The following is a 14827-nucleotide window of genomic DNA, read 5'->3' on the forward strand; positions in this document are numbered from 1 at the left end:
TCTATTTCAGTTTCGTTGTACACTTTGCCATTTTTACTTTGCAGACAATTACAGAGCGACCTCAATAATGCAGCCGCCAATTTGAATGACGCATCCTCGAATATAGTGTCATCCGTGCGTTCACCCGTGCAGCTCGCAAACTCGTCGAAGCAATTTACTAATGCTTTCGGCGATCTATTGGGCGTTGGCATGGAGATGGCGGGTCAAACAATGATCGAAACCCGTAGTCAAGTGGTGGTGTCGCTGAAAAATGTCACTATGACATCCGGCAAGCTCCTTGTAACTGCCAAATCAGTCGCAGCCGATCCCACTGCGCCAAACGCGAAGAATCAGCTTTCAGCAGCGGCACGCGCGGTCACCGACTCCATCAACTATTTAGTAGACGTGTGCACTTCGGCGGCACCCGGACAGAATGAATGCGACAACGCTATCAGGAATATTCAGTCTATGCGGTCTCTACTGGACAATCCGAGCGAGCCTATTTCTGATGCATCGTACTTTGAATGTTTGGAAACTGTCATGGAGAAGAGCAAGAGCCTCGGTGATGGTATGACTGGCATTGCAAATTATGCGAAAAAATCGGAGCACGAGAATTTCTCTGTAGCGGTCCGCGGAGTTTCCTCTTCAATCTGTGGCTTGATCGAAGCCGCGGCTCAAGCTGCTTACCTTGCAGGAGTAAGCGATTCTACATCAGTAGCAGGTAAACCGGGTCTAGTGGATCAAGCGCAATTCCTAAGAGCAGCGCAGGCCATACACAGCGGCTGCCAAAGTCTTGGCAATCCGACCACTACACAAGAGCAAGTGCTTTCAGCCGCTACCATAATTGCTAAGCATACTAGTGCTCTTTGTAATGCTTGTAGACTCGCTTCCAGCAAGACCAGCAATCCGGTAGCTAAACGGCACTTTGTTCAATCCGCCAAGGACGTCGCCAATTCAACGGCGTGCCTTGTTAAAGAGATTAAAGCGCTCGATAAGAATTATTCTGATGTCAATCGCGAGAAATGTGCGGAAGCCACGAAACCGTTACTCGAAGCAGTCGACAATCTCTGCACATTTGCGAGTTCTCCCGAGTTTGCGAGCCAACCGGCTAAGATATCTATCGCGGCTAGAGTTGCCCAAGAACCGATCACTAGCGCTGGCAAATCCATTATTGATGGTTCGTGCGCCATGGTACAGGCTGCCAAGAGTCTCGCAGTTAGCCCGAAGGATCCGCCGACTTGGCAGTTATTGGCTAATCACAGCAAAAGTGTCAGTGACTCGATAAAATCGTTAGTGGCATCAATCCGCGACAAGGCACCCGGTCAGAAAGAGTGCGATGCGGCGATAGAAAAGCTATCAGCACGCATACGTGAACTTGATGCTGCTTCGTTAAGTGCAGTATCGCAGGCACTGATACCACGCCGTGAGAACACTGTACAGGGATTCACCGATCAAATGGAGAGCAGCGCGAGTGAACTGCGCGAGAAGCTGGAACCCTTGCGCACTGCAGCCAAGTATGAGGCGGAAAACGTCGGTCATGCCGTCAATCAGATCGCTCTTTATTCGGAGCCGCTCGTCTCTGGTGCAATTGGCGCCGCGTCCAACATGGTGCATTCGAAGCAGCAAATGGTGCTACTGGATCAGACGAAAACTGTGGCCGAGTCAGCATTGCAATTGATCTACGTTACGAAGGAGTCCGCTGGTAATCCAAAGGCCATTGCACTGCATTCCGAGGTGGATGAAACTGTCGAATCTACTAAAGACGCGCTTCAAGAATTACAAAATACTCTCGAAACTATATCTACGTCCGCGGGCATCGTCACCGGCCTGATCGATACGATTTCCCGCGCGATGGTTAGACTAGAGGATCATCGAATGTCTACTATCGACACTGTGGATTCTTATGTGGATTATCAAACAAGAATGGTCGAAGCTGCTAAAGAGATTGCTCGCTTGGCGCAAGAAATGGTAAACTTATCTAATTATCGTATCTAATTATAAAATATATAATATACAATGCAATCTTGAATTGTACACTCTTCTTTTATTTACAGTCGACCAAATCTAGTACCGATGTAGCCAGATTAGGTCCCTTAGCAGTCGACATATCGCACAAATACACTCAGCTTGCTCGCGACACTTCTGGAGCGTCCGCGGCCGCATCCAATGCTGATGTGTCCGCTAAACTTCGTACCGGTGTCCAAGAACTTGGCCGGGCGTGCGCAGACATCGTCCGCACTGCTGGCACCTGTCAGATGTCACCCGGTGATGCTTATGCTCAGCGGGAGATTGCGGAACACAGCAAAATCGTAACTGAAAAAGTGTCGCAGGTATTGGCTGCTTTACAGGCGGGTTCACGCGGCACTCAGGCATGTATCAATGCTGCCAGCACTGTTTCTGGCATTATTGGTGATTTGGACACCACCATCATGTTCGCCACTGCTGGCACTTTGCATGCTGAGAACGAGAACGACACATTTGCCGATCATCGCGAAAATATACTACAGACCGCCAAGGCACTAGTAGAAGATACAAAGACGTTAGTCGCTGGAGCAGCATCCTCTCAAGAACAATTAGCAGTTGCAGCGCAGAATGCGGTATCGACCATCGTTCAGCTCGCCGAAGTTGTCAAATACGGAGCGGCTAGTCTGGGCAGTCAGAATCCGGAGGCCCAAGTAATGTTGATTAATGCCGTGAAAGATGTCGCTTCTGCACTTGGTGATCTTATACATGCTACTAAAGCTGCCAGTGGCAAGCCCATCAACGATCCTAGTATGGCGCATCTTAAAGATTCCGCTAAGGTAATTCGCTTTCACGCAAAATCTTTTCCATTTTGCTTCTGTGATCAATCGTTAATCATTGTTTTAATAACGAGAACGGAATTTATCGCACATTGTCGCTTGAGATTAACCATCTGCCTTCACTGGAAGAAGCTGTTTATAATGAAATGAGGAGATAAGTCTCTACGATAATTTTCAAAAGAATAATGCTTAAAATTAATTCATATTGTGATATATTAATTTGACGATGAAGTATTCTTTGAAAACTAATAAAATATGATATTCTAATGAAATCTGTGAAATGAGAATTTCTCTAATTGATTAATTTAACGAAATCTAATAATATATTCAGCGTAATAGAATATACATCCTCGACTTAATTTTCACAGAAATCTTGTGAGATGAAATTATGAATCCCCTATATATATCAAAATGAATGTGAAGACTAATAACAAATTTGCATAATTTCCATTAATTTGTCGAGTTTTAATAATGTTTTAATAATTGTTTTAATGATGTTTTAATAATTGTTTTTAAACATAACCATAGCGAATGCATATCCTTCTTAGACATTTTTTTGGGGTGGACTTTAATCGACTCATTTTGACGAACATTTGCCTTCGTATTTGCCTCTCTAACTGATTTCGTTTTCATTCTACTAAAATCTCCTTCACGTAAAACAATAGCATTCATCATCCTCATTCTCGATCGTACGAAATTGTAGATACATAGGGCAAGAGTACCTCCAGACCAAAATATATATATATATGACTGCTATTAAAGTCCACCTTGAATCGCTCTCCCCTCAGCTTCGTATTTCTATCTTTCTATATGTATAACATATGGCAGATGCGTTTTATCTGGCGGAAAGTGGCATTTTTGTTAGAAAGAATATGCTGTTTGTTTAATGATTCTCCGCCTGTTTTGTATACGTACGCTTCTTCTCACCCCCTTTCGAGGGATCCGAGCGATATATAATGAAAGCAGTAGCAGTAGCGTAATTTATCTGTATCTTGAATGTTTCGACGATGCACATGGTGGACTTTAATAATACGAGTCTCATATTGACAATTTTGGTCTGGCCGATCCCGGATAGGTTTTAGAGAGACAGCTGCAGCAGCAGTTTGTGCATCTGAGCGACATCGGCGGCTCGGAATCGGAATGGTTCGTGTCCGATCAAGAGGAGGAACTAATTCGTCTACTCTCCACTTCCGAGAGTTCTCAGCCGACACAACGGACGTCCGACTTAGTGTTACTTATGTAGTCATGTTTTTCGTCCCTCGTCATTTTATTTTTATCGTAGACTTGTATAAGCTATATAGCATGTAGCCAAAGTATATATATATATAATTTATGTGTGAAATTTTTTACGTAAAAAATATGGTATAATTGTTAAAAATTGTTAAAAATTATATAAGGTATCAGCGAGAGATGTAGTAGTAATCGGTAATTATCAATGAGATTTATTTGTTAAAATAGTTATCATTTCTAGCATTCGTTGATATGGAAACAGCTGTTATAATTTAATGCTTAAAAATAAATCCCAAAATATTCAGGGCCACATAAAATCATTTGAAAATTAATATGTTTTATGTAAATATTATGATAATCAAAATATTTCTTTTGCGCTTTTTAAATGGTACATTAAAATAATTTTATGTCAAACGATTTTCTTCGTTAACGATCTACATACTCTTTTCGCCGAAGACTTTATTTCAATTTAATTTATATCATTTTATCATACGAATCGTCTTTAGGTACGTATATTCTATTCACAGCGATGCATTTTGACTATTAACAGTTCTTCTAGTTGACGCTTTTGCATAATTTTTTGCTTATTGTTTCACCGTCAGATCATTAGATAGGCACATGTAACTACGACACGCGCAATAGGCACTAATCTTACTTATGTGTTAACACGTTACGATAGTAGTATTTGCATTTTCTTGTATTTGTTCATTATTTTAAGATCATCACTAAAAACATAATACTACTAATTCTATTCTGTTTCTCTAGATATCAATGTTACAAGTGTAGAAACGATTTGTATATAATTAACATACTTATACTATGTTCTAATCTTCTTCAGGTAATGGTGACCAACGTGACGTCGTTGCTGAAGACAGTTAAAGCCGTGGAGGATGAGCACACGCGTGGTACCAGAGCATTGGAATCTACGATCGAGGCTATAGCACAGGAGATTCGAGCACTCAGCAGCTCAGAAATTCAGAAGAGTAACGTGACCCCAGAGGATCTTGTACGCTGTACGAAGAGCATCACTCTATCGACGGCGAAAGCGGTCTCCGCTGGAAACAGCTGCAAGCAGGACGACATAATTGCTGCCGCCAACATGGGAAGAAAGTCTATCAGTGATATGTTGACGATCTGCAAGAGTGCAGCCTACAATTGTGCCGAAACCGCCGAGTTGCGCGATCGTACTCTTCAAGCGGGTCATGATGTCGCTATCAATTATCGGGAATTACTTCAAGCTATTCTGCAAATATCATCCAGATCGGGCGACGCCAAACATACTTTACCAGCAATTTCTCGCAAGATTGCACAGAGTGTGACGGAGCTGGTGGCAGTGGCGGAGCTATTGAAAGGCAACGACTGGGTCGATCCTGACGACCCTACGGTGATTGCAGAGAACGAATTGCTCGGTGCGGCCGCCAGTATTGACGCAGCCGCCAAGAAATTGGCTAGTCTGAGACCGAGGAGAAGCATTCAGGTGAATTTTCAATTATTACATGATTATTCGTAATGATTATTCGTAATGCAACAGGTACGAATAAACATCGTTCCGGTTTCCGCGAGATATGTTTGATTTTCTTGGTCGTTGTGAATGATCGACCGAGAATCGAACATATTATTACGGCGATCGGGGAAGTCAACTTTCGCAGCGGGTAAGTTAATTAAAAATTCCACAATATTATTAATTATTCGAATTAATAAAAATTATTTTTCAAAAATATTAAAATATCCCCAGAAAGATTATTAAATTGCATTTCATTTTTTAATGCGTACATTCTCTTATTTTTTATAGGAAACTAACGAAGACATGAATTTTGATGAGATGATTCTGGAAGCCGCCAAATCGATTGCTGCTGCGACTTCAGCTTTAATAAAAGCTGCTAGTGCCGCTCAACGGGAGCTCATCGCGACTGGCAAAGTGTCACGTACGCCGTTGACCAGCTCCGACGATGGTCAGTGGTCCGAAGGTCTCATTTCGGCTGCTCGAATGGTGGCAGCTGCTACTCATAGTCTCGTGGAATCCGCGAACGCTCTCGTTCAAGGCGTAAGTTCCGAAGAGAAGTTGATCTCCAGCGCTAAGCAGGTTGCCAGCAGCACGGCGCAACTGTTGGTCGCTTGCAAGGTCAAAGCCGACCCTGACAGCGAGAGCACGAAGCGCCTACAGGCGGCCGGAAACGCCGTGAAACGTGCTACCGATAATCTCGTTCGTGCTGCGCAACAGGCTATTCAGCAGGAGGAGGACAGATCGTTGGTCCTGAACCGCCGTATGGTGGGCGGTATCGCGCAAGAGATCGACGCACGCTCGGAGGTGTTACGAATTGAGCGCGAGCTGGAGGAAGCACGAGGCAGACTTACCGCTATTCGTCTAGCCAAATATAAGAACCGGTCGGATCTGACCGATGGTGACGGTGACATAGCGGCAGAGCAGAGCGGCTATCAAAGCTATACCACCCGATATGAGACAAGGGCATATGAACCGCAAACTACACCCTCGCCTATTCAAACGATGAATCACACTTTAGACCAGCTTCAATCTACCACGCAACACATTAGTCATCAATTCGGTGATCGGCAGAATCTGATCAGCCCAGAGAAGGTACATTCGACACAAAGCACGCTCGAGAGGAAGATGAAGGACAGTCAATATCACCGATCCATCATGGATAATCAGTACGGATCCTTGGACAGAAAGTATACTATCGACAGTCATCAAGAGAGGAGTCCGTACGTCGTTACTGAAAGGAAGATTATAACAGACAATTCTCCCGGTCAGTATAGTTCGATCGAACGGAGGATCAATCAGGAAAGTTACATCGCCGAAAAGAGACACGCAGACGGGATCGCTTCGTATGTGCCGCCACCGCCGCCTCAACACATCTCGTATTCGCCGAAACCTCCTTCGACCATCCCCAAAATGATTCAAGAGCAAACTCCCAGTGATCCAAAGTCTTTGCAAGATCAGCAGAAATATCCGATCGATCGGTTTTCTAGCATTAGCCCGATGAGTACGTTCCGTTCCGAGAAGCAAGTGGACACTCAGCGATTCGGTAGCAGTGTTCCGCAGCATCAAACCTTCAAGAATATTGAAAGCAAGGTCATCCCTGGCGGGAGAATCGAAACTATCACAACGAAGACGTACACATCTACGCCTGGCAAGAGCAGCAGCTCCAACTATGAGGCTGCAGAAGAGATCAAAGAGTATAAAACATCTGGCAACGATCTATCAACGTTCAAAAGTTTCGACAATGATTCCGTCGAAGAACGCACGATAAAGCAATCGATGCACAAAGTCACGGAGAAGAAAACCGTCACTATGACGATGTCGAGTCGGCAAGAATCCAACACGAAGACCTTCCGTTATGAGGATAAGCAGTGAAATCGAAAATAATAAGACGAAGTCCGCTCGCGTGGTAATCGTCTAGAAATAATTTTAAGAAAAATGACCCGTCTAATTCGTATGGCTTAAAAGAATGCACTATAGAAACGTGATAAGATATAGCGCAAATTTGTTTTAACAAAATAGTCTGTCAATTAAAATCAATAGTATATCCAGCTTTTTTACCGATATCAGAATGAGAAAAATTCGACAGTGATATTTGATGTATTTCACAGGAATAATGTTCAATCTTGCTGATATTGTGCGTACATACAATTTATCGTTTCGATGCAAAAAACGAAGAGAAACGACAAATTATTTATACGTAGAAATGAATATAGAAAGTGCCCTTAGATAAATATAACAGTCGTGCTTTCGATCTGTAGCCTTACAAACTACGATAGCTGTATACAAACAATGATTTTACGATGACGAATATTGAGATTGCACGTAATATTACATATTTCGGAAATATACGAGAATAATTAGCTGTTCGCCTCTGTATTCGCGCAGTAAGATTTTTTTCGCTTACCATACTTCTCGAAGATATTTAAACATATGATAATCACGCTTGGTTTAATGTAGACTTTAATTTTATGTTTACTCATTTACGGGTTAAGAAAACCACGAATTAACAAGAGAAGCAACATATCATTTTAATTTTATTAATTTTTTCGATGCCGCGCGGCGCCAATATCGGCCCGGCGAAGCACTGCTACTATTAACACTTTCCGCTTTCTCGATTAACCCTTTTTTTCCCCTTTCCATTCTGGCGTCTCTATTTATTCCGAATATCTACTGTTGTCGCAACACTTTTTTTCTATCTATTTCAATCCGACTCTTATTACAGTTTCTTCTAGTGTGCGATCTACGTGCCTGTAGGCGGTGGCTCGTTTTCGATGAATTTATTAACATAATAAAGCTCATATTCGCGCGAGTCTAATTAGACTTCCGTGAGTGATCGATTAGTGCAATTGTTAGTCTCCTTTTTTGCGAATAGACAAATGTTATTATTATATAAATATTCGTAGTATATACGAAAGTCGGGAAATCTCTGCGATGTCTAAAGCTAAAGGTTCCAACAAGAAAAGTGCCTAATAATAAGTTCAATGAGCTGCCGCTTCCTTTCTTAACGTAACGATCCTATAGGAGGTTTCTAATATTACCAAAAAATCGAATGCTTTATTAATATGTTTATAATGGGACATAGATATACCGAGAGCAAATGGCTGACATCAAAGCTCTTCTTCCAAAGCGATACGCGTGTGCGTTTTCTTTTTTTTTTCTATCGTTGTGTACCTTTTAAGAACATCAATTGCGAGTTTGTTTTTAAATTCGCACAAACCGATATTTCAATAATAGCGAAACACTTGACATTCTGTTAATTAGTCTTGTCAGTTCTGCGTCTACATTGTCATTGTATTATAAAGCGAAATATGGAAGAATCATCAATCTTTTTATTGGATAATTGTCGGATTTAGGCGAAAATTGTGAGATTAGAGACGCGCAAAGAAATCGAATATTAATAACGCGATCGGTTTGTGCGGATTTTTGTATCTGAAGGAATGTGCCATGATATATTATGAATGTACTGAACGATAATGTGAATTATATAGGGTGAATCAAAATTCGCAGATGCGAAATGCACGCATAATTGTTTATATCAAAACGAACAACTTTTTTCTCTGGAAAAATTGCTGAACATTACTTTTACATTTAAATTAACGAATAAACGCTTTAGATTACGCTTGAATTAGGGCACACACGGCATATGTGGTATTTAAGCGTGTATTTGACGCTATTTTACTAGAAATCTAAATATCATGCATAATTCTTGTAAAACTTTTAGCGAATTAATAAAATAGCATACATGCTCAAATACCACATATATCGTATGCATGCCGCTCATGATTCAAGCGTAATCTAAAGCGTTTCTTCGGTTAGTTGCTCTCATTTAAGGATGCTTTGTATGTACAATCTCAGCAAAAAGTAGCTGAAAATCAATATTGACGAATATATCCACTTTTGATGTATTTTCAGTATAAAAAATTGCGTGGAATATTATAATTTGATCTTAGCTATAGTGCAGAGATGTATTTTTTAATATTTATTGTGTTTTTACTGAAATATTCCGAATTTTGTTAATCGAAATGATTAACTTTTGGCAGAGAATTTTCCCTTATATCAGATATATAGCTAATTTCATTGAAATATATTTAATATCTTTTTAACCAATTAATATTATTTGATCAAATATTTCCTCTGTATCTAAACTTTTGCAAATTTTAAACAAATTCTGAATATTATTTCCATGTGTTTTTCTCACTTGAATCGACATGGTTATACGTTTCCCATAAGATCACATGTTAATTCGGTGCAAATTAAAATCGTTATAAGTTGTAAATGCTTTAGTAAATCGATTTAAAAATTGTACTGAAGATTCTAAACATATGTAAAGACATTCTGTACAATTTTCATTAAATTCTCAATATTTTGAAAATAAATATAAAACATTCTTAAAAAGTAATGTTCAGACGCTAGAGGAAAAAGATGTCTGTTTACGAACAATCATGCTGTACATTCCGCATCCGCGAATTTTGATTCACCTTGTATAATGATGTATACATAGATTATATATTATATATGTTATATGCGAAATGTTCACACATATACAAGATAAAGTAATGATTTTTGCGATTAAAATAATGTTTTTCGTATATTTTACGTTTTAACAGTTTATAATTGACTATGTAGAGATATTTTTATACATAGTATATATAGAGGCTGTATCTGCACGCGAAATATCTGGTTCTAATACTGGCTCAATCCTAATATCGGCGTTTTCTAGTGTCTTCAAAGTGTCTACTATCAGCAAAGTGCAGATATTCTTACATAAAATTAATAACGAAACTCTCGGAAAGACCCGTCTCTTTAAAAAAAAAATAGTTTTTTGCACGTTTCTGAAAATTATCCGTTTTCTCATTTTAATTTCCGTTCGCCTCTGTTTCTAATTGTATTACTGCTAATCGTTCAGTAAATGATGTACTCGATTTAATCAATTATTGTTGAACAGGATGTGTTTGATATAATTATCATCGAACAGGTTCAAAGTAAAATCAGTCAAAAAATATATTTAAAAACGCTAATATTTTCTTTAGTGTGATTCATGATTGGAAATTTATAAATTTATTAGCTTTAGGATTATATCGCCGCAAAAATTTTACATCCTTTGTGTAAAAGTTATCACAACAAATTTTATTAAATCGGATACTTCTAAATATACATATTTACGTATGCGTTAATTATTTTAAACAAATTTTTGTAAATTTCTTGAATTATATATAAATATTACGCAGATTTTTTACGGAATGTTACAAGATACGACATTATGTTGACATTTTTAAATCGCTCTTTTATCTATTATCAATCTTGATTACATGTTACGAAAGATATTATCATTATTATGGTTTGTATTATTAATCTTTTTACGCCATTATATTATTGAATCTAAATGTTTATACTCACATATATATACATATATACATACAGACGTAATCAATAAAGAATTTCTAACATTTGTTGTTTGTTATTTTTTTTAAATTTTTCAAAGATATCTTTTGATCTGCATATTAATTACTTAGAAAAACAGTTTATTAATAAATTGATCGAAATTTTTACGACAACGATAGTTAATTATTGGATTAATTTACGATGTTTTTATTAGATAAAAAGACACAAAGAGATGAATTTATGCATATTGTTTCACAATTATTTGCATGTTTATTGGAGTTTGTTGAATTCTTTTTACTCGATAGAAAGATATATAAAGAAGTAAACATATACATAATTCTGATACAAGAAGATGTGCGATTGATCTCGTAAGAATAAAGATTAATGCGGGATTAAACATGTCAATAATAAAAATAAGAAACTTTGATATTTAAAATTACAATATAATAAAAAGAAATAATTTGCATAAATTTGTAGATACGTTAAATTCGTTAATACTGTCGAATTTCATATAATAAAATGCTTTGTATTATAATTAGTTTTATGAATATTTATAAAATAATATTCTTTCAGAAGAGCATTGTTTTTTTTACTTACATATTTGCCACATAATTTTAAAGTGAAAAACAACGCAATAAATTGCAATTTTATTTTCTGAATGTGCTATTAAAATAAGAGTATAAAATAAGGAAAATTCTACAATATTGTACATTATTTAATTCCAGCGAGTTCATGAATAAGGCTGAAATAAATTACGTTTTTCTAAAATAAAATAGTAGCTTAGTTGTCTTTAATTTTATTGTAAATAATTTGTAATCTGTTTCTGATTTAAATAATGTTAGTTGGGATTGCATATGTTAATTTCCTTGAAAATTTTTTAATTAATTTAACATATGTATAATCTTAATCCATATACAATTCGTATTGGTATTATTTATAATTGATTAGAGAAGTTATTTTTGTTTAATGTGTTTTTCAAAAGATAAAAGTATTCAAACAAATCTGAAACAATTTATGCTTTTTTTGATCCTTCTAAATAAAGGCTAAAATAAATAATTTGCTTCAATGTGTTTTTATTGCAATGTATTTTTATTGTTCTATATACATAATTGAAACCAAAACTTTTTCGACATGAAAATTGAGACTCTAAATAACAAAAATGGTCATGTTAATTAATTAAGTTGCCATTTTAATTGATTAATTAAAATTAAATATTTAAATTCAAGATATGAAAAGTCATAATTTTTCAAATATCGATTGTCAAATGAAAAATGCTTTCAATTTATATCAAAAATTTTTTTACATGAAATTTTTATAAATATTGGTTGTTTACATTTAAAAAATATTTGCAAATATAAATATAAAAAGAAAACTATACTATATAATACTATACATTAAAAGGAGCATATAGATAATACCAGATGAGCGTCGCATATAGGTTTTTTACAAAGCGTGGAATAAAAATGTGTTTTTCTCATTCCTGGTTGAAAAGAAAATGTTACTTTATTTTGTCGAACTTATTTTCACTGTTTTCTTTATCTTGTTTGGCTTTTACTTTCATCAGTATTTGTATGATACTCCATTTAATAGCTTTATGAATATCATGTTGCTCGAATCTTTCACGCAGATACGGTACGATCAGAGATATCGCAAGATCTTTCAAAAATATTCTCTGATTTCGCATTTTATGTTCGGGATTGAAATTGTATAAAATACAGCTATTGACCGCAGCTTGATCTAGCATTCCTAAAAAAAATCGCAGGGACCATCGATTTGTTTTTCTCGCGCAAGTATAAGAGGTACAAAGTTGTTCAAAAATATTAGTACTGTCTTTAGTCTTATTATAAAAATCAATGATTTCTGGTTTATCCGATTCTTTATTCTTAGTTGCACCGTTTTTATGATAAGAAGATAAAAATAAGCTAACTTTTTTTGAATAAATATGTTTTTCTGAACAGTATGATAATAAAACGTTCGTGTCGTCGTAGGCACATCGAACCGCGCCTGCTGATGTCCAACAATCGAAAGATTCTGGAATGTGTGTTTTGCGTTTCTCTAGAATACCAACCATAGTCAATTGGTAATTTCTTAACGTTTCACTAAAGACTTCAACAGAATTAATATAAGAATTGTTGCATGTCACATTTCTGGTCGTATGAGAAATTGATTCGCATAAAGTTCGTACGCAATAATTTGGAAAAGTTTCTCTGTTTCTACTTGTAAAAAGCATTTCCTCAGTTCTTCCTGGATATGGAATCGCGTTATACATATAAAACGTTTTTGCATCATTCAAAGAAGTGATTTTTATGCCGCAGCGTTCAGGATTATTTTTCATATAAACTTTAGCCCCAAATTTACCTTCGAATTTTAAGAATTGGTCATCAAGCGTTAAAAATTCTGATGGTGTATAATTCTCTCTACAATTTTTTATGAATATATTCCAAATATCGCGAACGGGCTCTAGTAAGTCTCTTCTTCCTATAACACGGGTAAATTTATCAGCGAAACGCAAGCGAGCCGCAATAAATTCAAAACGCTGACGAGACATAGTCGTTCTGTAAAGCGCAGATTCGAAGTCTGCCGACCATAATTCTTCGATCGTAATATCAATTTTCTTTTCCATACCGTTAAAATACAATAAGCCGATAAACGCTTTCAACTCCGTCATGTTCAAATTATCGATAAATGTTGCATTCGCGCAATTTTCTGTTTTTCTATATCTTTCTATTTCTTGATTAGTATATTTCAACACGATTTCGAGTAACTCGTCAGAAAAAAGTAACGACCATACCTCTAGTGGCAATTTCGCATGAATTGCTTGATTTTTCGCACCTGGTGATATGACGGAGACGGAATGCAGCATTATGTCCCATTGACGTTCTCGCGTTTCCGGTGGAGCAAGATACCATTTATGTCTGTATATATATTCAGGATATATATTCGCTTGTTTCTCCACATTATCATTTGTCACATTGTCAGAATCCACTAGTACCCCGTAGTGTGATTCGATATCTTGGTACAGATTGTTTTTATGATATTTGAAGACGTCTTCGTTGTCATCAGAATCATCTTCGACAAAATCTTCATCGCCTTCGCTATTTTCTCCTCCAAAGTAATGGTCTTGGGCTTCTAAGAATTGAGATATCTCTTCTGCGGAGCGTTGCGTCATACTTTCAGCTCTATCTACAAATCTAATTCACAGAGAAAAATATCCAATTTTTTTACACAAATTAAACAAAATATGTTTAAAAATATTGCACAAAAATAAATTCTTAAAAAAGAAAAATGAAGATTTACTTACTTTTATAAAAAGTATACATAAAATAGACGGAGAGGTTTTTTCCTTGTCCTTGAAAGATCTTTCTGGCTTGCTGTTTAGAGAGAAACTAATGTAGGTAACCAACCCCTTAGCTTTTATTTCTTCGATACAACAATTTTTTTATAGGTGGGGAAACGGTCTTACTTAGTACCGTTAAATTTTGATTATTCAAAACCGTTAAAAATGATAGGATGAAAAATGACATTTGTATATGATATACGGTTAATATCGTACATAATAGCGATACATCTAGCACTAAATAATGATGTGTGATAAAGGAAAAAACAAATATTCATATTTTTATGCCTGATCAGATTGTGTTTTGATGTTTTCAATAAAGTGCCTGTAATTAATAAAAAATTCAATAAGCAATATCAAGAAGCAAAATATGGATCTTGAGCTGCACGTTATAAGTGCATATTCTATCGTAGCATTATTCCTTTCATTATTGCATTGTTATATCGTGCGATCATTATAATATACGAGACAAAACGTCGACAACGAAACAAAAATTTTATCTCAAGTGAAACACAAAAAGCGTCTTTCAAATCAACTTTCAAAACAACAATCAATATATAAATATAAATATAAATAATTATTCAAATATAAATA

General features: G+C 36.6%; 2 protein-coding genes across 9 annotated transcripts in view; one reads left to right on the forward strand and one right to left on the reverse strand.

Moving 5' to 3' along the window:
• Positions 1-9478, forward strand: part of LOC105252457 (talin-1) — a 44154-nt gene extending 34676 nt beyond the window's left edge. For 4 of the 7 annotated variants that reach the window (XM_011259816.3, XM_011259817.3, XM_011259814.3 and 1 more), the window contains 4 exons: positions 45-1947; positions 2034-2780; positions 4849-5487; positions 5803-9478. In XM_011259816.3, the coding sequence (XP_011258118.2) occupies positions 45-1947; positions 2034-2780; positions 4849-5487; positions 5803-7386 (4873 nt within the window). In that variant the 3' untranslated portion in view covers positions 7387-9478. Of the gene's footprint in view, positions 1-44; positions 1948-2033; positions 2781-3855; positions 4300-4848; positions 5488-5802 lie in introns of those variants that run through there. The other 3 variants (XM_011259815.3, XM_025414092.1, XM_011259819.3) reach the window with 3 other exon arrangements.
• A 2752-nt stretch (positions 9479-12230) lies between these two features.
• LOC105252458 lies at positions 12231-14409 on the reverse strand. 2 transcript variants are annotated; one of them, XM_025414096.1, is made up of 3 exons: positions 14198-14409; positions 13729-14087; positions 12231-13374 (listed from the first exon to the last, which is right to left on the reverse strand). In XM_025414096.1, exons 2-3 carry the CDS (start codon positions 14063-14065, stop codon positions 12395-12397), a joined length of 1317 nt encoding a protein of 438 aa, XP_025269881.1. In that variant the 5' UTR covers positions 14066-14087; positions 14198-14409; the 3' UTR covers positions 12231-12394. The 2 variants fall into 2 exon arrangements, with proteins under 2 accessions (XP_025269881.1, XP_019883465.1); XM_020027906.2 differs by having other exon boundaries at positions 12231-14087.
• Positions 14410-14827: the final 418 nt, after the last annotated feature.

This window comes from Camponotus floridanus, unplaced genomic scaffold, assembly GCF_003227725.1.
Source record: "Camponotus floridanus strain SB8 unplaced genomic scaffold, Cflo_v7.5 scaffold76, whole genome shotgun sequence".
NCBI lineage: Eukaryota > Metazoa > Arthropoda > Insecta > Hymenoptera > Formicidae > Camponotus > Camponotus floridanus.

Bases quoted from the DNA above. Each gene is read 5' to 3' on its own strand.
- LOC105252458 (XM_020027906.2), bottom strand. From the start codon at position 14,065: ATGACGCAACGCTCCGCAGAAGAGATATCTCAATTCTTAGAAGCCCAA.